General features: G+C 50.7%; 1 protein-coding gene and 1 non-coding gene across 2 annotated transcripts; one reads left to right on the top strand and one right to left on the bottom strand.

The window, feature by feature from the left end:
• Positions 1-5,370: 5,370 nt before the first annotated feature.
• TRNAR-GCG lies at positions 5,371-5,455 on the top strand. The gene has a single exon. It is a non-coding gene; the product is annotated as a tRNA-Arg (tRNA).
• Positions 5,456-5,627: 172 nt separating this feature from the next.
• Positions 5,628-18,968, bottom strand: NOL6 (nucleolar protein 6). The gene is made up of 26 exons (XM_039247110.1): positions 18,711-18,968; positions 17,221-17,427; positions 17,020-17,136; positions 14,392-14,571; positions 13,851-14,019; positions 13,494-13,628; positions 13,244-13,407; positions 13,035-13,155; positions 12,772-12,830; positions 12,587-12,688; positions 12,260-12,375; positions 11,944-12,121; positions 11,645-11,767; positions 11,327-11,475; positions 11,101-11,176; positions 10,735-10,875; positions 10,473-10,590; positions 10,236-10,390; positions 9,969-10,132; positions 9,366-9,518; positions 9,037-9,134; positions 8,140-8,264; positions 7,928-8,017; positions 7,342-7,536; positions 7,125-7,226; positions 5,628-6,896 (listed from the first exon to the last, which is right to left on the bottom strand). The coding sequence occupies exons 1-26, from the start codon at positions 18,762-18,764 to the stop codon at positions 6,747-6,749; spliced, it is 3,441 nt and encodes a 1,146-aa protein (XP_039103041.1). The 5' UTR covers positions 18,765-18,968; the 3' UTR covers positions 5,628-6,746.
• Between the last annotated feature and the right edge of the window lie 1,573 nt (positions 18,969-20,541).

Here is a 20,541-nt window from a genome sequence, read left to right as displayed (position 1 = left end):
GCTCTGTGTGTGCATGTGTCATGGAGGTCTGTGTGTACAGGGGGACAACTATGGGGTTCATGCATGCATGTGTGTATCCATTAGTGGCTCTGTGTGCCTATCTGTGTGTGTCCCTGTGTGGGCCTGGCTGGGGGTCTGGGTCCAGCGTGTGGGCCTGGCTGGGGGTCTGGGTCCAGTGTTTACAAAAGCCAGAGATAGAGGATGGGGATCTGTTGAGGAGTCTGGGGACTAACTGGCTGGATGTTTGGCCCTGCCCCGTGCCAGCCAAGGGGGAGAGGAGTTAGTGACATGGAGCTGACACAGACCAGGCTATCACTGCAAACAGGCCTAGGGTATCTGGAGAGCTCTGGTTCACACCTCAGGGATCAATCCCTAGAGTCCCTGGCCTTTCTGTTTTCCTATCTCTCTTCACTAGCAGGAAGGGTTCTGGAACCAGGATGATTGCCTCAGAGGATGAGGGGTCAGGACCAGAGATCGAGGAGGAGGAAAAGCTCATGATCTTCCTGGGGGGCCTGAATTAGGGCCTAGCATTTGCCTGGCCTCTGCAGCCAGGAAGGGAGCATAGAGAATTTGGGGGACTGAGGCAACCAGACGGCTTCCTGGAGGAGAAAACATTTGGCTGGGGATTTTGTAGAGTCTTCCAGGTGAGAGTCTGCTAGGCCAGGCCAAGGGAGGTACGGCTGTTTGCCTGGTACATGATGAGAGCACCTGTAGTGAAGCCAGCGAGGGACACTGGTAGCACAGAAGGGCCTTGGGTTCTATACTAAGGGCCTGAACCTTACTGAGGGGCCAGAGATATTCAAGCTGTGCTTCTTCAATCCCCAGGGCTCTGAGGATGGCCTCATGGGGACTGTGGCACCTGGAAATGGGAAGAGGGAAGGCGAGGAGGCAGAGAGCCCTGGTCCCACCTCCTGTTTCAACCACAGTATTTTAACCATGTTACGTCAGGGTTCTGAACAAAATTACAATTGACAAATGATCTGATTGACAAATGTTCTGCTGCTAAGAACAGAAGCTAATGGGAAACCTGAAGGTTTTAAGCAGGGAAGTGGTATGGTCTCCATTTGCCACTTAATGGAAGGCATTGAAAGGATCCCTCCAGCTGCTAAGTGGAGGATGTGTTGGAGGAGAGAGGCTGAGACCAGGAGGTCTGGAAGGAAGCCACAGAGGAGGGAAAGAGGCCAGATGCAATGGCTATAGGGAGTGAGGAGAGTTTGAATTGGGAATTTAGGAGGCAGAATGAGTAGGGCAGGTCGTCAAGAAGCTGAAATTGGAGGTGAGCCAAATCGGGTTGACAGGAACTTGAACCTGAGATGGAGCCCGGGACAACCAGTCTCTGAGAGGCCTGTGGTCTGAAGGGGGTGGAATGGGGGACAGGAGGTGGAAGGAGGCTCTGCATCTGGTGTTCCAGAAAGGCCATGGGCATTTGTGAACCCCAGTCTCTCCCCTCATCCCAGCCCAGTCTGGGTGCTAATTACAGGGCAGCCACCAGCTGTCTGCCCCAGGGGAGAGGTGCCACAAGGGGATGGACCTAGGGGAGGGGACAAGCTAGAGCAGGAGGTTCTGCAGTCAGACTTCAGGTATGACTTCCTGAGGATCGCTAGACCTGGGATGGGTGGGAACTGGGCTCCAGAGAGACCCCACTAATTGGGAGATGGAGGTGGGGATGTTGTGGGGGCAGATTAGAGAAAGGTAAGATGTCATACCTATCATTTTTTCTTCAAATTGAAATGTATTTGACATATAACATTGTGTAATTTTATTACATTTATATACTTTATTACATTTATATATACATTTTAAAAATGTAATATATTTATTACAATTATATATTACATTTATTACATTTATATTACATATATATTGCCACCGTGGCAATAGACCTCCATCACATCACATAAGTGTCCCCTCCTTTTTTTTAATGGTTGGAATAATTAAGTTCTAGTCTCTCAGCAAGTTTGTTGATTATGCTGGGCATTTGATCCCTAGGGCTTATCTACTACTCACTGTAAATTTATACATTCAAACAACATCTGTCCTATTTCCCCTTCCCCCCATATATCTATCTTTTTCATCCAAACCCCTGGTCGTCAAGTGGAACAGGAGGCTGGATCTCAGGGCCTCCTTATTCCTTAGGTCAGGGCCCAATCTGGGCCTCGTCAGTCCTTAGAAGACCCCAGGCCTATCCTGTGGAGGTTTCCAGTCTGGGACAGTAGGGGAGAGCTGGGGCCTGCTCTTGAGGAGCTCCCAGTTAGGGACACAGAGATTTCAGGCACGAGCTAAGGTGTACAAGAGTGTGCACACTCTCAACCCTCCCCTTCCCTTGACTCTGCTTTATGTCTTTATTTATTTATTTTTTTTTATGGGCAAAGTACTTGAATTGACATTCCTTTATTTTTTTTAAATGTTTTACTTATTTCTAGGAGAGAGAGAGAGAGCGTGAGCAGGGTAGGGTCAGAGAGAGAGGGAGTCACAGACCGAAACAGGCTCCAGGCTCTGAGCTGGCAGTCAGCACAGAGCCCGACGCGGGGCTCGAATCCACGAACCGCGAGATCATGACCTAAGCGAAAGTCGGACGCTTAACCGACTAAGCCACCCAGGTGCCCCAACTCTGCTTTATGTCTTATATCTCCTTTATGTCTTGCTGATAACAGCTTCATTCAGCTGCCCTGGGTGGAGGGAGAGGAACAGGGCTGGCAGGTGGCCCGGGACAGGGCAAGGGGCCAGGCTTTGCACTCTCTGCCCCCATTGCACAGATCTAGAGCTCAGCTCTCCATTACTTTATTCCTCTTCACCCCAGCCCTTGGCTGCGGGAAAGCCCCGGCTCAGCAGCAAGGTCTGGAGCCAGGATGCCTAGATTCTCCCGATCTCTACCCTTAGCTCCCTGTGTGACCCTGGACAAGTTCCTACACCTTTCTGGGCCTCGTGCAAACCAGAAAAATTCTCCTCCCCATCCTGCTTTCAGAAGCTGAAGTGGGAAAGGGAAATGAGTCTCCCTCTGGGTTTGGAACACCCTGGTCCCCACTAGTGCCCTGGGCAGTGTAAGAGTCCTGTTCCCCCACACACACCCTCCCCTCTCTCTCTCTGCAGCAGAGGGATGGGCAGGCGGGCTGACCTATTCCTGAGTAGGGTAGGGGTGACTCACGTGCCCCAGGCTTCCCCTCCCCTTAATCGCTGGATTAATCTATGACTCACAAAGCAAGTACCGGATGTTGGAGGGGTTATATGTATGTTTGTTTATTGGGGTGGGGGCACCTGGACTAGCCCAAATCCGAGCAGCCCTCAAGACTTCATTGAATGTAACCTGCTGCAAGGACTCCTAGGCTTTGAGGTCTTACTCTTTTTCTCCAAAGTAAGGTGCTGGGCAGAGGAAAATAGGGTCTTCAGCTGAAAATATTCCAATTTAGAGGAGATGGTGATACCACAGTCAGAAGAGAGAACATTTTGATAATTCACTAAATGGAACCACACAGAGAGGCTTAGAAAGTCTGACAGAACTGGGGAAACCGAAGCCCCAAGAAGAAGGCATTGTTTAAAAGCTGCAGAAAAAATCCAGAGCTTTTGTCTCTCTTTCTTTTTTTTTTAATGTGTATTTATTTTTGAGAGAGAGAGAGTACGCAAGCCAGGGAGGGGCAGAGAGAGAAGGAGACACAGAATCCAAAGCAGGCTCCAGGCTCTGAACTGTCAGCACAGAGCCTGACGCAGGGCTTGAACTCATGAACTGTGAGATCATGACCTGAGCTGAAGCAAGATGCTTAACCGACTAAACCACAACTCCAGAGTTTCTGCCTCTTTATCTGAGAGCTTTCTCCTGGCCTATTCTTCAAAAAGAGTTCCCTTTTACAGAAACTCAGAGCTGGAGGCAAAATCCTGCACACATACTAGTGCATACAGGCATGTCCATGACCCCCCAACACATAGAGCAAACAAATCACACTATACATCAGACCTACCATCATGTCCACCTGCACAGTTAAATGCAGAAGCCCAGAGGCAGACATACCCATGGGGATGTGTAACCTACATCCTGCACAGCCTTGCTCACACAGAAGTTCCTTCTAGTCTTCTTTCCTTCCCTTTCAGTGAAATTCCAGCTCCTCATGCGACCACCCATCCCCCCCAAGGTCACCTTAGATCACCTTAGACCACCTTAGACCACACCAGCCTCTTCACCTACTTCCTAGAGATCGAGGAAACATGTTAGAGCTGGTAAGTTGAGATGGTGCCTGGGCTTCCAGGGGGAAGCTTTCTCCATGGGGCTGAGCAGGGAGTGCAGAAAGGATGGTGCAGCTCCTTGGGTTTGAGTTCTCTACCCTCTTCCCTTGCCTCATTGTGCCCCTGACAAAGCCATCACCATGCCCATTTTACAGGTGGGAAGGCTGAGCCCAGCAAGGGAAGTGATTTGCCCAGGGAAACATGGGGAGGTAGCAGGGCCAGGGCTCATTTTCCAAGTGGGAACTGGTGTCTGCCCCTCATGGAGCCACCTGCTGCAGTTTTACCTGGGGGCAGACTCTGTTCCCTCCTGCACTGGGATAATCTAGAACAGGATTTGTGAAAAGGCCAAAAGCTACAGCACTGAAGCTGACCCATGGATAGAAACAGGATGGTTTGAAACAGGCCAGCATCATCCCTCGCCAGAGCCCACAGAAGGACTGTAGAGAAAATAAGTGAAGAGGAACCAGGAAACACCACAGACCCAGGGTCCATGAGGGCTGGAACTGCATTTCTTTCCCTAAACACGCTTATGCCTGAAGTTCATGATCAAGAGCAAAGCCCACACAGCCCAATAATGTATTCTCCATGTCATGCCAATGTCTAATCTCATGAGAGTGACAGGTAGGGACTGGTATAGGTTCACAAAGACTAACAGAATTGGGACAAAATTGGAAATCAGGGTTCCCATATGTGGCTTATCATCTTGAGGATGAAGCCTGATAGCCAGGCATCAATCCCTTCACAAACAGACCCACGCCTGCTGCTAAGCCTTTCAGAAAATGAGGATAAATGAAAGTGCATACTTCATGGGGCTGGTATTCTTGCATGATCACATTCCTGCACATAAGATATGTAAAATAACGGAGTGGCCAGCATTTACCAGGCACTCAAAATGTCAGCTGCATCTTAACTCTCAGGGTGCAACTCATTGTCACCACCCCACCCATTCTAGGCAGAGATTACAAATGATTCTCTTTTCCTTGAAGCCTTCTGGTGGGCCTTCTTGCTCTCCGTCTGCCTGGCCTAGGCGCCCCTTCTGCACACACCTGTGTCCTCCTTGAGCACTGTCCTAGGTACCGCGAAGGTGCCAAGAAATCTGTTCAAACATGTTACCTGCCCCCAGAGAGCTAACATATAGGAGACAGAGGGGGGCGCGCCTGGGTAGCTCAGTTGGTTGAGTGTCTGACTGCGGCTCAGGTCATGATCTCACAGTTCGTGGGTTCGAGCCCCACGTTGGGCTCTGTGCTGACAGCTCAGAGCCTGGAGCCTGCTTCAGATTCTCTGTCTCCTTATCTCTGTCTTCCCCTCCCCTGCTTGCTCTCTGTCTCTCAAAAATGAATAAACATTAAAAAAAATTTTCTTAAAGGAGACGAGGTTAAAACTATGTGAAAACAGCAGAAAAGCCAGGAACATGGGGAAATTAAGTGATTTAATTTTAAATCAGACTTTAAAACAACAGAAGAGTTCACGCCCTGTATGCAACTATGAAGTAAACTGAACAGACGGTAATTGGTCTCATGTTTCAGACGAGAGAAAGAGCACATCAGGCTGGGGGCAAGGGAAGGGTTGGAGGAGGAAGCATTATTTGAGCTGAGTCTGGAAAAACAGCCAGGATTAGGGGTGATGGAGAAGGGAGAGGCTGCTGCAATGGGGTGTGGACTGCACTGAAAGGAGGCAGCACCACCCCCCGCCCTGGCACTGAGAGCTCCCAGAGAGCAGGGTTTGGGGTTTGTTCTCCCTGCACCCCTACTGCAGGGATGCAGCGGGAGCGGCGTGTGACATGAATTAGCAGATGCATGGAGCTCGGGGCTCAGACACTGAGCATCCAGGGCAACACTGTGCTTTCTGCAGCTCTCCCGGACTAGGGGATCACCCGTCTCCCTCACCCCTTCACACATCCAGCCCCTGCTGTCCTCTGTGCTTTCCCATCGTGCACCCTGGGAAGCAACAGCACCCACACGGGAGAGCACTGTGTCCCTCCAGTGGGCTCTATTCATACACACAGGGCCCCCTCCCTACTGCTCAGTGCTGATATTCTGTGACCCTCAAGAAGTGCCACACCTTCTCTGGGCCCCATTTAAACGCCTGACACTGCTCTGAAGTGCATACTAAGGTATAGGCACACATTCCGGCAATGAGAAGGGGAGAGAGCCTCAGCCTTGGGCACATGTCCTCCTCTCCACCTTCTGGAAACATCTAGAAGAAAAGGGGAAAAAAAGCCCAGACTAAGGCTGACAGTTGGATGGATCTCCTGGGTTCATTCAATTCGCTGAGCTGGCTCGCCTTCCTCTTCTGGAAGATCAGATAGGCCCAGGGGACTCTGTAGAGTACCAGGCCCCTGCCCTGATGCTGAGGCATCAGACAGAAAATTGGGGCAGGGCTTTTCTTGGGGAACATCTCCGTGTGTTCAGGCCAGCAGGTACTCCATGGAGGATCCGTATGCAACAAGGGTGGAGGTCATGCCATTGGCATCTTGCTCTAGAGGTCTGAAGTCCTGCTGTACGCCTACAGCCCGCTCCTAGGGCTGGAGATCACACAGTCCACCTCTCACTTCGGGCCTCCACAGCCTGTACTAGGCCTTCACCCAGGATGGCAAAGTCCTCCAGGATCGCTTCTACATTGGGCACCATCACCAGCTCCCCACCTTGTGACACCACCATGTGCCCCTTTGTGTTGGATGCCTAGGGGAACCAGAGAAATGTGGACTGAAGTGTCACAGAGGCACATCTAGAGACACCAAGCTGGGGTGGGGGTGGGGAGCAACAGCAGTGGTAGAGACAGACACACAAGACACATGCTTCACACCTGACCCACGGTCGGGCAGGGAGCGTGCCGCATACAGACATGCATGCCCACATGGGACCACATGTACACACTCAGGAACACACACTTATCATCAGCCAGCATACCTTGAAGGGCTGGCGCTGGAAGCTGGTGGGCTTCCAGAGAACACCGATCACCTCTCCACCATGCTGGTCATAGAAAAAAAGGGCCAAGTCCCCAAAGGCCTCCTAGGAAAGAGCAGGACATAGATAACATTACACGTAGACACACCTGAGAGTCACCTCCACGGTGACTTCACCCAGGAGCCCCCTCCCCAGGTTTAGTCATCCCTTTAGGACCTACCCTGAGCTGTGCCAGATAAAGCTGAGGAGGATCGTAGCCCAGCACAGGCATCAGGGACGAGGGCCCTGGCTCACTGAGCAGGCCACGGCAGAAGGAGGCAGCAGGTGAGTCCACGGCTTGGCGGTGCCGGGGGATGTGGCGGGGACACAGGCGGATCAGCACATCATACATATCCAAGGGTGGCCGGAACACTGTCTGAAGGATGGCAGTGCCCACTGGGAGTTGGGAGCTGGACCACAAAGCCTTCCACATGCCCACCTTGGTTCCCTCCTTCCCTTTTGTCTGACCCTCCATTAGGGGCCCAAATGCTCATCTGAAGGTAGGAACACCAAGCCCCAGCTGGTGTCAGCTTCGATCCGTCAGGAGGAGCACAGGCTGGAAGTGTGAGGCCTGGACAGAGCCAGGGCCCTGGTACTCCTGCAGGTCCCATCACTGCCAGGACCGTGGGCAGCGTCAGTGCCTTCTATGGATTCAGTCTTGCCAAACAAGGGGACTGAGCATCTTGTGAGCGCCCCTACAGCTCCAGATTCCCAATGTGCAAGGGCAGAATCCCTAGAACCCGAATCACTCTTGGTCAGGGGCTTACCCTGATGTCCCCAGGCCCTCGAGGATCCATTAGCTGCTTCTCTAGGACAGGCAAGGCCTCGGCTGTCAGGACCACAAGCTGCTGTAGGATCTGAGGGGATACGCACAATCAAAGAGATCAAACCTGACCATGGGTCTTTCTTAGCTCATGCTGGGCCTGCTTTCTCCTTGAGGGAGAAGACCACAAATTTGGGGGTAAGGATGGGACTGAACCTGGGGTGATGGTCCATCTTGTGTCCATATAGAGTTTTTACGATCCTGGGGGGTAAGGATGACCATGACTGGGAGTTGTGTCCGAGTTGCCAGGAAGCCACTGCGGATCTCCACCTGCTCTTCCACTGTGAACAAGTGGGGGTCCTGGGTCAGTCTGCCCCTTTGCCCAGCTCTACCACCCTACTGTACACCCAGCAGCTGCCCATCACAGGGATTTTCCAGTGCCCCTCCCCACAAGAGACAAAGGCAATGAAAAGGACACCATGTTTGCCTCAATTGGGTGGGGCGTTAAACTCCCAGCCTCAGTCCAAAGGCAGAATTTTCCACTGCCTGGCACCCCATTCTAGTTTCCGGGCCGGCACAAGCTGAGGCCTGCCCCTGACCCCCTCCAACCCTATGCTCCCACACACCTGGGGAATTAGGAAGCTGACACCCTCCTCTCTGCTTGGACCGAGAGCTCCTCATGTTACAACTGGAAATCATAACCCCCACTCACCAAGAAGTCTGGACATCTATTCTAACCTGGGCCCTTCCCTGATCCCCACAAGACTTCTCACTTGGTGTTCGAGGTCCCCCTTCTACTCTCCTCTCCCCTGCACAGCCACCACCATGTAGCTTGTTTACCACCCCTAGTCCATTCTGTTTCTGAGCATCATAGGAGCAAGCCATGGCTCCATAGCCTTAGAGCCCCCTAAAACCTTGACTGGGCCTTTTCCTCCTAGTAATTTCCTACTTCAAGGCAGGTCAGGGTCAGACACAGATACCTGGGAAGGGGAGGCCATAGAAACACACCCCCCCACCCCCCCAACAGACTGACATGGAAAACCCTTGTGTGCCCTATGGCTCTGCAATCCACAAAGGTTTGTTCTGGAGTCTGACCCCAGTCCTACCACTTACCAGTGAGCTCATTGTTGAGGTTGACAATAAGGGGGTTGTTCTTCCAATCAAAGGTTGATATCAACAAAAGGAACCGAAGGAAGCCCACCTGAGGGGAGCTGAGAAGAAGGGAGTGAGCAGAGGCTGGGCCCAGCCACACATCCCAGGGCTTTGCCCACAGCCTAGACAGTCTAGACCCCAAGGCATGGATGGGGATAGGAGGTGCCTTAGAACCTCTTATGTCACTTTTTTCAGCTACCCTCTCCCATTTGGACTGAAGGTACAGCCTAAGGGATGACAGCTGGCCCCAAGAGGAACTTTCTGGCTAGAGAGAAGATGGAAGGAATCACCTGGGAGGGGTGAAGGGCTCGGGGTGCAGGAAAAGAGCAGCAACCACCAGGTCCAGGCTCTCGTCAGTGAGCCCCTCACCCAGAAGCTGGGCGCGCACCCACCGCTTGGCCAGCCGTGCCACACCTGAGAAGGCTGGGTGCTGCTGCTGGAGTCTGTGGGGAGGAAGAGGGTAGTGGCAATGAGGCTCAGGCACTGAGGGCCCAAGAAGACTGTTTCTACTCCACCACCACTATTAACCTTTACCCTAGTTGCCCTCTGTACAGAATCTCACATCCCCCTAGCTAATGCCCCAATAGATCGGTCCTATAAAATTCCCATTTCAGGGGCACCTTGGTGGCACAGTCGGTTAAGCACCTGGCTCTTGGTTTCGGCTCAGATCATGATCTGATCTCATGGTTCTGTGATACCGAGTCCCACATTGGGTTCTGTGCTGATAGCACAGAGCCTGCTTGGGATTCTCTCTCCCTTTCTCTCAAAAATAAATACATAAACCATGGCATAAGTTTACACCAGCTGGCCTTCCAGAGAGACAGGGGGCTCAGAAAACAGAACAGAAGCAGGCAAGGATCTACAGACAGAAGAACCTGTGCAGGTGGCCATACCCATGCAAGGCGCTGGTGAGCAGGGGCAAATGCTTTGTGTCTCGCTCAAGGCGGAGGGAGGCAGGTGTGTCCCTCAATGAGATCATCCCCTCGGGGCTCCGCATTTCCCTCAGGATCTGGGGTTCGCGCTGATAGGCCACACGAATCCGGAACACAAACCCATCCTGTTCAAAGAGGGTGTGGGATGGGAGACACATGTCAGCACGGGGCACCCTAACCCCCTGTCCCCTCCCTCTCTGGGGAATCTCTACCCTACACCAGCCTAACCTTGAGGACGTCAGTGTGCACGGCCGTGGCACGACACTGCAGCCCGTGCTGTTGTGTCAGCAGCTCTGCCAGGCGCAGCTGGAAGGCAGCTCGGACCCGGCGTATGGCCTCAGCATCCTGTGGCCACTGACCACTGCCCTCCAGGTGACATATCACTAGGAAGAAAGGTAAGAGGTTTCAAAATTACAGCATGGAGTGGGAACGGTTCCTCTCATCCCCTCCCAAGAGGATCCTCACCAGTCATGGGCTCCACATAGGCTGGGCAGGGCTTGTCAGGTCGGGGCAACAGTGAGGCCCGCTCTCGCAAGTGGTCATAGAAGGAGTAGGCTGGCCGGACTGGGGTTGGTGGGAACACCTATGGAAGATGCAGGACTGAGACAGGGGCCCAGGACTGAGGGAGTGAACACAGTCAGGAGTTGGAAAACGGGAATACTGGGGGAGTAGGGCACAGACAAGGAATCACTAAGCAGAAAAGGCTCCCTGCTCCCTTCCACCTCACCTCAGTGTAGCGCAGCACTGGGTGAGCTCCCTGCACAGCAGACACAGTCAGCGGGAGACCTTCCAGCCCCCACAGGAGGCGGCTGAGGTCATCGTAGCAACGCACTGCTGCCGCCAGGGCCTCCTCACCTGTGCTGGAGGTCTGAGAGGAAGAACATGGTCAGGAGGCCAGGACCCTACAGAACCCCACTACCACCCAGGGTTTCTGCCACAGCTCAGGCTGCTGCAGAGGCAGCACCCCCTCTGCTGGACACTATGGGAAATGCAGCCTGGCTGAGGCGTGCTCTCCACCCCCTACCTAATCCAGCCACACAAACTACTCTGCAACCCCTAGCCTTAACCCTTAGCCCTGACCCATGACCCTTACCTCTTTCGGGCTTTGGATTAATGCGTCCAGAAGGCCCCCCACATAGTGGACACAGGTATCTGGGATGTCGGCATGGCTGGGAAGGGGAAGCGGACTCAGTGTGGGCACTGAGGAATATGGAGTAACCTGCTAGACATTTCCTGCTCGGTCCAAAGCCTAGGCCAGACTCTCCTAAAAGGCTTCCCAACCCACCGGTGCTTCCCAGCATCCAGATGCTAACACTCACAGTGCCAACAGATGGGTGACCACCTGGTGGGGAATAAGGCGCTTTTGGGCCATAGAGGCTGCCTCCCAGACCACAGCTTCCCGAATGGCTCCGTCCTGGAAACGCCGAAGCTCTGAGCGAGATCCCCAGAACTGGCGGAATTCAGCAGCCTGAGGAAAGGCAATGGGTGGTGGAAGAATTAACAAAGACGGGCTCTATCAGAAATCCCCAACGGGACTCAATCCAGGTGGCATGAGGATGATCCACCCTCCAGCCAGTGCACAGCCTGGACTTCCCAAGACAGAGCCAAATCACACCCCAGACTCCAGAGTTCCTCACCTCAGGCTGGTTGGCTTCTGGACCCAACTCAAGGACACTGGTCAGCCCCTCAGGCCGGAGGAGCAATCCCAGGGTCAGGGTCCCAGAGTCTCTGTGCTTCGGTGGATCCTGGCTGATGTCCCACTAGAGGGTGTAAAAAGGCTGAGCTCAAGCCAAGAATGCCCCAGCTTGGCCTGGAAACCTAGTTTCCAACTAGGTAGAAAGATCTAGCTACAGGGATGGTGTGTCTTTTGTGTCCCCTGGGACCCTAGATCTAGTCCTTCTTAAACCCACAAACTCCCTACCCCACAGTACCTCACCTCTAAGACTGGGGGCCGAGAGTGGGCCAGCAGGTGAAGACGAGACCCGAGACCCTGCTCCAGAAGGGTGGTTAGTGAGCCCAAAGCAGCTGAAACATAGTCCCCACCAAGATCCTGCAGCTCTGGCCACAGCTTTAGCCGGTGACATGCTGTCTGCAAGCGACTCAGTGGATGGAGACTAGAGGGACAAGGAGACAGAATGAGGTACCGCTGATCCCAAGTACCACTCCCTCCCCCGAACAAGGAAGATCTGACCCACCACTGTAGCTCCTGGGAAAAAGGACTCACTGACATAGTCTGTCAGCCCTAAACTTACTGCAAGATGTGGTCAAAAGCCCGGATCATGGGTTTGGGAGTCATCAGCAAAAATTGGAATCCGTCATCAGCTCTGCTGTCCAGCAATGCCATAGACAGCCGTGCCTCATGCTGTACCTGGGGACACAGGGTAAGCAGGGAACTCACATGTGAGTTTATTACCACTATACCCTTCCCTTCAGTGACCTGAGGGCTCAGACCAAGAGACATGCCTAACCTAAGCTCTTTGGAGACGAGTTTCTGGGGTGCTGGTAGTGGTAGAAGGGACAGAGTCTGGACTGGGACACCTGGGGAGTCCCATTGGTACCAATCCCAAAACCATTGGTACCTGGTGGTAAGTAGAGGCAGTGACATCAGCACAGAGGTTGAGATAGCCTGAGGAGTCCAGGAAGACAACAGAGAAGGCCTGGTGGAAGTCAGCCAGGGCCGGCTTGGAGGGACAGAAAGAAGCCAGTCAGGACGGGGGTCTTACCTTCAGGCCTCCTTGCCCAGCCCCAGCCCTGCCCCACTTACCAAGGAGGGATCTGAGCTGAGACATAAGCTGATCCCATTGACTGTCAAATCTGTGGTGGCTGAAGTGAGCCAGAGAAGGTGGGTGTGTCAGAAGGTATCCTCCTTCCTGGGGACCCAGCCCTAATGACACTCTCCCTCCTTCCTGCCTCCAGGATTCAGTCTGCTCTTCTGTCTGATGGTAAGAAACTGAATGACTCTTGATAGGATGAGAGGACTCACAGGATGGGTAGAACCCTTGGCCTTTTTGAGTCTAGCCACCTTACCCAGAAACTGCAAGACGCTTCTCAGGACCTGGTAGCCACTCATGGTGGTGTGGATCTTGCGTGTGGACACAAGGAAGGCAACCAGCATGGAGACAAGGAACCCACTGAACCCTCCCAGGCCCTGCAAAAGAGATGGAGACAGAGAGGCCCAAGTTCACAGGCAGCCCGCCACTCAGTGAGGCAGGGAAGATGGGTCACTCCCAACTCACCTTGTCCAGTTCCCTCTGCCGCAGCCAGACCTTCAGAAGGGCCACACCATCCTTCAGCCCCGAGGCCGAGCCCAGCACAGTTGACAGCAGCTGCACATGGGAGTCGAGCGTCATGTCCTGCAGAACCCACGTGTTATAGTGGGGAGTGGGAGGCTCCGGGCTACCTGTGGGAGAGGGGAAGACACGAGACATAAGAAATCTCCACAACATCCTTCCCTTCAGCTCCACCTTGACATGAGTGCCTGCTCACCATCCCCTGGGAGACTCTGCCTGCGGTACCAGGCAGAGCGCACATTGTTCTTAGATGGCAGCAGGCGGCACGGGCGGAAGAAGTCAGGTGGAGGGCATGGATGCAGACGTACAGTGACCAGGCGCTCATTCTTCCCTGGGGGAGACAGGGAGTGCTGCTGAGATCCTTCCGGGTGGGCTTCTGTACCATCCTCCTCCTATCTGCGGGCGCCATGCCCTCCCACCTCAGAATCTGAGGTCCTTGTACCTTCCCCCTCAAAGCTGAGGCCCAAGCCTCTCACCTTGGATTGAGGCCTCACGCCTCCCCCCACCGGATGTCACCCCATACTGTGCCTTCAGCCCAGTGTGTGCCTCCCACCATGCGGCCGAAGTAGCAGCGAGGGTTTCAGGTGGCAGCCGTTGGTGTAGGAGAAGCGAACACTGCCAAAGAGGGGGTCTTGGCCCAGGTGGTGAGCTAAGTGGGCCAGGTAGAGAGCACGCTTGCGGAAGTAGCGCTGGTTCAAGCCATCCTTGTCCTGTAGGATCTCCTGGAGAGCGTCAGAAGAAGAGAGAGATGCCCAGGCATTTAATGCTTTTTGTTAGAGAGCTTGGGGGCCAAGCTGAAACCAAGGTGAGTCACAGTTTAGAAACCTCAGGAATTTTTGCTGACCAGAGTGCCTAATCAGGGCTAGCAACACCATATCTAGATCTCAGATGATGAAGGCAAAGTTCCAAAGGGCAGCAACTGGCCCCAGGGCACACTTAAGCTGCCCTCAAGAAGACAACAGTGGTCTGCTCTTTTGATTTTGAGTTCAGATTTCAATCCCCTGGCAGGCGAAAGGTGGGAAAGAAAGAGGGACCCAGGAATTTGTATGTGGTGAAGTAGCAGGACTCTCCATTCCCCAAACTCTGGACCTCACCCTGGGCATGGTGACTGCCATGTCCACATTGATGTCCGGCCGGATGTAGGTACCCAGAAGGTAGCTGCCCACAACAGTGACCTGGGCTGGTGGCAGGAAGCAGAAAGAGCCCTTCACAGTGTAGGGCACTTGGTGAAGGGGTACTCGAACCCCAGCTGGGAGCCAGGTCTGGTCAGTCAGCTGTGGGGACAGAGACAATGATATGTATTAATTTGATTGTCTCACTGACACGTCCCCTTGGTGTATAGTAGACATCTCAAATTAAACATAACACATTTGAGGGGCACCTGGACTTTGGCTCAGGTCATGATCTCACAGTTCATGAGTTCAAGCCCCGCATTGGGCTCTATGCTGACAGCTTAGAGCCTGGAGCCTGCTTTGGATTCTGTCTCCTCTCTCTGCCCCTCCCCCACTTGCACGCACACTTTCTCTCAAAATTAACATTAAAATTTTTTTAAAAATTTATCAGTTTTAATTTAAATTTTAGTTAAAATACAGTGCAATATTGGTTTCAGGAGAATTCAGTGATCCATCACTTACAACACTCAGTGCTCATCACAATAAGTGCCCCCCTTAATACCCATCACCCATCTGGCCCATCCCCCCAACCACATCTCTCCATCAACCCTCAGCTTGTTTTCTATCATGGTTTCTTGTGACTTGTTTCCTTCTCTTCCCCTCCCTCTCTCATTCTCATATGTTCACGTGTTTTATTTCTTTAAAAAAAACCTTTTTAACATTTTACTTATTTTTGAAAGACAGAGAGACAGAGCATGAGCGGAGGAGGAGGAGGAGGAGGAGGGAGAGAGGGAGAGAGAGAGAGACGGAATCCGAAGCATGCTCTGTGCTCTGAGTCGCCCGCAGAGAGCATGACCTGGGGCTCGAACTCATGAACCATGAGATCACAAACCATGAGATCATGACCTAAGCTGAAGTTGGACGCTTACCCTACTGAGCCACCCAGGTGCCCAAAACTTGTTTTATTTCTTAAATTCCATATATGAGTGAAATCATATGGTATTTATCTGTCTCTGACTTATCTTGTTTAGTAAACTACATTCTAACTCCATCCACATTGTTGCAAATGGCAAGGTTTCATTCTTTTCGATGGGTGAGTGATATCCCATTGTATGTGTATACCACATTTTCTTTATCCATTCACCACTCAGTGGACATTTGGGCTCTCTCCATAGTTTAACTATTGTTGATAATGTTACTATAAACATTGGGGTACATGTACCCCTTTGAATCTGTATTTTCATCCTTTGAGTAAACACCTAACAGTGCAATTGCTGGATGGGAAGGTAGCTCTGTTTTTAGTTTTTTGAAGAACCTCCACACTGTTCTCCAGAGTGGCTGCACCAGTTTGCATCCCCACCAATGGTGCAAGACGGTTTCCCTTTCTCCACATCTTCACCAACACCTTTTGTTTCTTATGTAATTAATTTTAGCCATTCTGACAAGTATGAGGTGATATCTCATCATGGTTTTGATTTATATTTTCCTGACGATGAGTGATGTTGAGTATCCTTTCATGTGTCTGTTAGCCATGTGGATATCTTCTTTGGAAAGGTATCTATATCTTCTGTCCATTTCTTAACTGGGTTATTTGTTTTTTGGGTGTTGAGTCTGATTAAGTTCTTTACAGATTTTGAATGCTAACCCTTTATCAGATATGACATTTGCAAATATCTCCTCCCATTCTGCAGCCTTCTCCCGAAGGCTGCCTTTTTGTTTTGTTGATTTTTTTTTCTTTTTTTAGAGAGACAGTGTGTGAGTGGGGAAGAGGGGCAAAGAGAGAGAGAAAAATCTTAAGCAGGCTCCATGATCAACATGGAGCCTGACACAGGGCTCCATCCCACCACCCTAGGAACATGACCTGAGCTTAAATCAAGAGTTGGACACTTAGCCAACTGAGCCACCCAGGTGCCCCAAGTGAATTTTTAAAAACTGCAACTAGATCACATCACTGCTGTACCAAAAAAAGTCCCATCAGTTGTTCCTCTTTTCACCTAGAGCAAGAGCCAAAGTACTTGTTTCGGTGTACAAGGCCTGCGTGAAATTCCTCCTTCCTCCATTGCCTTTCTGAGTTCATCTCCTTCTGTTTTCCCCTCATTTAATCCAAGGAACATACCAGATTTACACCTGCCTTTGAACCTTTGAACCTTGTTGACTATTCCTCCCTTAGATATCTATATGGCTGACTCACTTTCCTCCAAATCTTCACACTGTCACTTCAATGAGGCCTACCCCAACTACCCTACCCTACTCCCATCCTGATATTCCTTACCTTGCACTACTTTCTCCTTTTTCCATACTGCTTGCCATTTCCTAATATTGCCACACAGTTTACTTGTCATGTTTATTATCTACTATCTATAAGCCCAACACTAGAAAGTAGGCTGCTTTGTTCACTGATGTCTCCTAAGAACACAACTACTGCAAAGAACATAAGTGTTTGCTGAATGAATGAACACATGGTTGACTGAACTTCCAGCTGAGCCTCCTGGCAGTAAAAATGAGCTCCCTAGCACCCCAACCCCTCTGCAGAAGAGTAAGGCCTTGTTTCAGAGGCCTACACTGAGGACCTCTCTCGGACTTCCCAGTTCTTCACTCTACTTGCCTCACCTCTGTCTTAGGAGTTGAGGGCACCTTCAGGATTCGCTGGTGGACCTCCCATAGGAAAGCATCGATCCGCTCCTTCTTCTTCTCTGGCAGCCTCACTTCCTTTAGTAGCTCCTCCACCTGTAAGAAGAGATGGAGTGAGTCCTTCAGCCTCAGGGTTTCAAGCCCAACCATCTAACCCAAGCCCCAGCCACCCAATAGTACCTGCAAACGAAGTAAGCTGGAGTGGAACAGACTCTCAGTCTCCCGAAGGCGATTCAGCTCCTCATTGGTAGGTTCCTTGTACAGTTCTGCCTGGCTAAGCTTCACCGGCTGCAGGAGACCCTCCACTGGAGACCCAGTGAAGGTACACTTCTTAGAGGACTCCTTCTTTCCTTCTTTGCATGTGTCTTCCAGAGGTAGTTCCATCATCTGTGGCCAATGAGAAGAGAAGCCAGTGTGAGGTCAAAGGTGTATAGCATCCACTACCTAAAACGCCGTGATAAGACATGGGTAAATGCTTCACAGGCTCCTGTCTGCTCTTTTGAATGGAAGTCAGACTGCAAAACCCAGGATTATCATTACTTAGAAGAACATTACTGAGCTCTAGTCTTAAAAACCCAGGGATGCCTGGGTGGCTCCGTTGGTTAAGCGTCCGACTGTGGTTCAGGTCCTGATCCCAAGGTTTGTGGGTTTGAGCCCCGCGTGGGGCTCTGTGCTGACAGCTCGGAGCCTGGAGCCTCCTTCAGTTTCTGTGTCTCCCTCTCTCTCTCTGCCTATCCTCTACTCATGCTCTGTTTCTCTCTGTCTCAATAATAAACATTAAAACATTTTTATTAAAAAAAAAACAAAAACTCCTGAGTTGAGGGCTTCCTGTCTATTTGACAGCACAAGCATGGAGCTTGGCTTGGAGTTGGTAGGGGTAGTAGTTGACTGGGCTCTGACCTAAGCAATGTCTCAGCTCCTTGTATTTCCAGGTACCACGCATCAGGAATCTTCCTCTTCTGCTGGGTTTGTTCTGGGAATTTACAAATGCCATCTCCACTCTTGCTCTATCCAAAGCCTGCCAGGCTCTACCCTTGCCAGCAATCCCTGACTATAGATTACATCAGTATACATTAAGTGGTCAGTGTTGGTAAGAGCTAGAACCTACTGCCTCAGGAAAGTATACTCAGTAAGTCATCCAATCCTCAGTAATGCCAGAAGAAAATGTACACTTGAAGGAAGTCAAGGTTCCACAGGTAGTATGCCTATTCTGTCAGCAGGCTTCACACCCTGCACACCCTGGTCTGCAGGATCCTAAACCTTCTCCCCTACAGCCGTGGTCCCCGCCTCTACTCTACGGTCCTATACCGGGGAGAGCCTTTCTAGAGGACTCCAGAAGCACCACCATGTCTCCTCCGTTACGGCGGCGAGCACAGAACTAGGCACAAGAGGTCAGATCCCATCCAATGACAAGAAAAATAAGCTGGTCGGGGAAATGAGCCACGTCGCAGAGCTCTCGAAGGAGTGAGCTCAATAAGCTTTTCTGCTTCTATCCAAATAACGCCAGGTTCCATCCCCCGGACCTGTCTCGGTGCCCCAGACTGGGAACATGGAGGAATAAGGATCCTCCAGAAGGGACCGCCATCGGCGGGGACTGCTCGTCGGCGAGCTGTCAGGCTCTGCCCCCTCTGGCATGTAGAACATTCCCTCCTCCCAGACGGCTCACTCACCTCCGACTCCCCAGCAGCTCCCCGATGTTGCGCTCCCGCAGGGGCTGGTCCCATCACTTCAAGTCCAGGTCTTGCTCAAGCACTTAGGATCCACGTGCTCGGCACAACTCCTTCCCACCTTGGCTGAATTGCTGAACCCCAGCCACAGAATTACTGAACCCCCTCTACAGAATTACTGAAGGCACACAACAGAACTGCCGAAGGCTTGGTGCAAAGCCGCCGCACCCAAAGGGAAACTTCCCGCACCCAGCAGTAAACTTCCCGCACCGCGTGGGGACTACCCTCGTGCCGCAGGACTCCGCCCAGCTCCAGAGCCATTGGGTGAGTGCCCGATGAGTCCTTGGCGATTGGTATCTGTCACTCTCCAGGACCGCCCATCGTGGGGGAGGGGCCAAACAGGGTTCTCCGATTTACGGTCTCTTTGCGACGCCAGACCGGAAGCCTGCTTAACGGCCGCTTGATTTTCTTTACTTCCGCCGCTTGCGTCAAAAGGGGAAGGGCGGAGCTAGTTTGGGCACTTGGGATTGTTTATTTATACCAGTGATTTCTAGCCTGTTTTTCATCCACCACAACATCTCAGTTATGTCAGTTTTATCAGTTCCACCTCCAAAATATATCTTGAATTCGTTCATTCTTCACTGTCTTTAGTGCCAACTTTTGTCCAAGTCACATCATCTCGTGCCTAGATTATAATACCTTTCTCCAGTTTATTATTAAATTTTCCAAATCTACGTGAACATTGTAATACTAATATAATGAACTCTCATATATCCTTCACCTACCACTCACCATAACTTAGTGATAATGTTTTGTCTAATTTGTCTTGTCTATGTATTTACCTACTATTTTGCAGAACCCCTTAAGAATTAGTTGTGCACATTCCTGAATACTTTGGCACTGATCTACGAGAACAAGGACTAATCATAGTCCAATTATAAAATTCAGGAAATTTAATTTCTATCAGCACTATTCAAATTTTGGTGATTATCCCAATAATACTCTTTACATAGTAGTAGTATTTTATTTCCTGATGTAAGAGCATGCATCAATTTGGTTGTCATGTTTCTTTTCTCCCTCTAAATCTGGAATATTTTCTGAGCTCTCTGTTTTTTTGTCTTTTATGACATTTTTGAAGAGTATAGGACAGTTTCATTCAAAAGCTTTTTAATTTTTTTATTTGAGTACTATATATGTGTATGTGTGTATGTAATTATAGATACATATACAATATACATATATAAAAATTACATATGTACACGTATACATATAGAATTACATGCTTATATACTCATTCATATATTATTGTATGTACATATGGTTATGTGTATATATGTATATACAGAAGAATTACATAAAGTAATTCTTCCTAATTACATAAGGTTTGAATATATATATATATAAACGAAGCATACCCATGTAACCAGCTCCCAGAAAAGCAGCAGAACATTTCCTGAACCTTTAGAATCTCCCCTCACTCGGCCATCTAGTCATTATACCTCAAGAGTAACTATTATCCTGACTTCTAATAATGCAGACTAATTTATGCAATAGCTTTTAAAGGAATTTTTCACAAGAGTGGTCTTGTCCTTCTTCAAGCCATTTTCATGTAGTTGCCAGAATGAGTGTTCTGAAACTATCATTCTCTAATGTTGCTCTCCTTTTAAAAACTCATCATTCATCTTAAAATATGAATTTTAATAAAACCTCAATCAGTATGGTCCTTCACTGGCTATCCCATCCTTTTCCTTGATACTCCACCCCTTGGAAAATAACGAACTTATGTTTTTTTAAATTTAATATTTATTTATTTTTGAGAGAGAGACAGAGACAG

The sequence above is a fragment of the Hyaena hyaena genome, unplaced genomic scaffold, assembly GCF_003009895.1.
Source record: "Hyaena hyaena isolate Hyena2069 unplaced genomic scaffold, ASM300989v1 scaffold_289, whole genome shotgun sequence".
Lineage (NCBI taxonomy): Eukaryota > Metazoa > Chordata > Mammalia > Carnivora > Hyaenidae > Hyaena > Hyaena hyaena.
The sequence above is the reverse complement of the archived record's forward strand: the minus strand, read 5'-3'. Positions and strand labels throughout refer to the sequence as shown.

Bases quoted from the DNA above. Each gene is read 5' to 3' on its own strand.
- NOL6 (XM_039247110.1), bottom strand. From the start codon at position 18,764: ATGGGACCAGCCCCTGCGGGAGCGCAACATCGGGGAGCTGCTGGGGAG. The intron at 10,391-10,472 runs GTGAGGATCCTC...CTTTCTTCCTAG, and splicing joins CTATGTGGAGCCCATGACTG to TGATATGTCACCTGGAGGGC. The intron at 10,133-10,235 runs GTTAGGCTGGTG...CTCTTTGAACAG, and splicing joins TGCACACTGACGTCCTCAAG to GATGGGTTTGTGTTCCGGAT.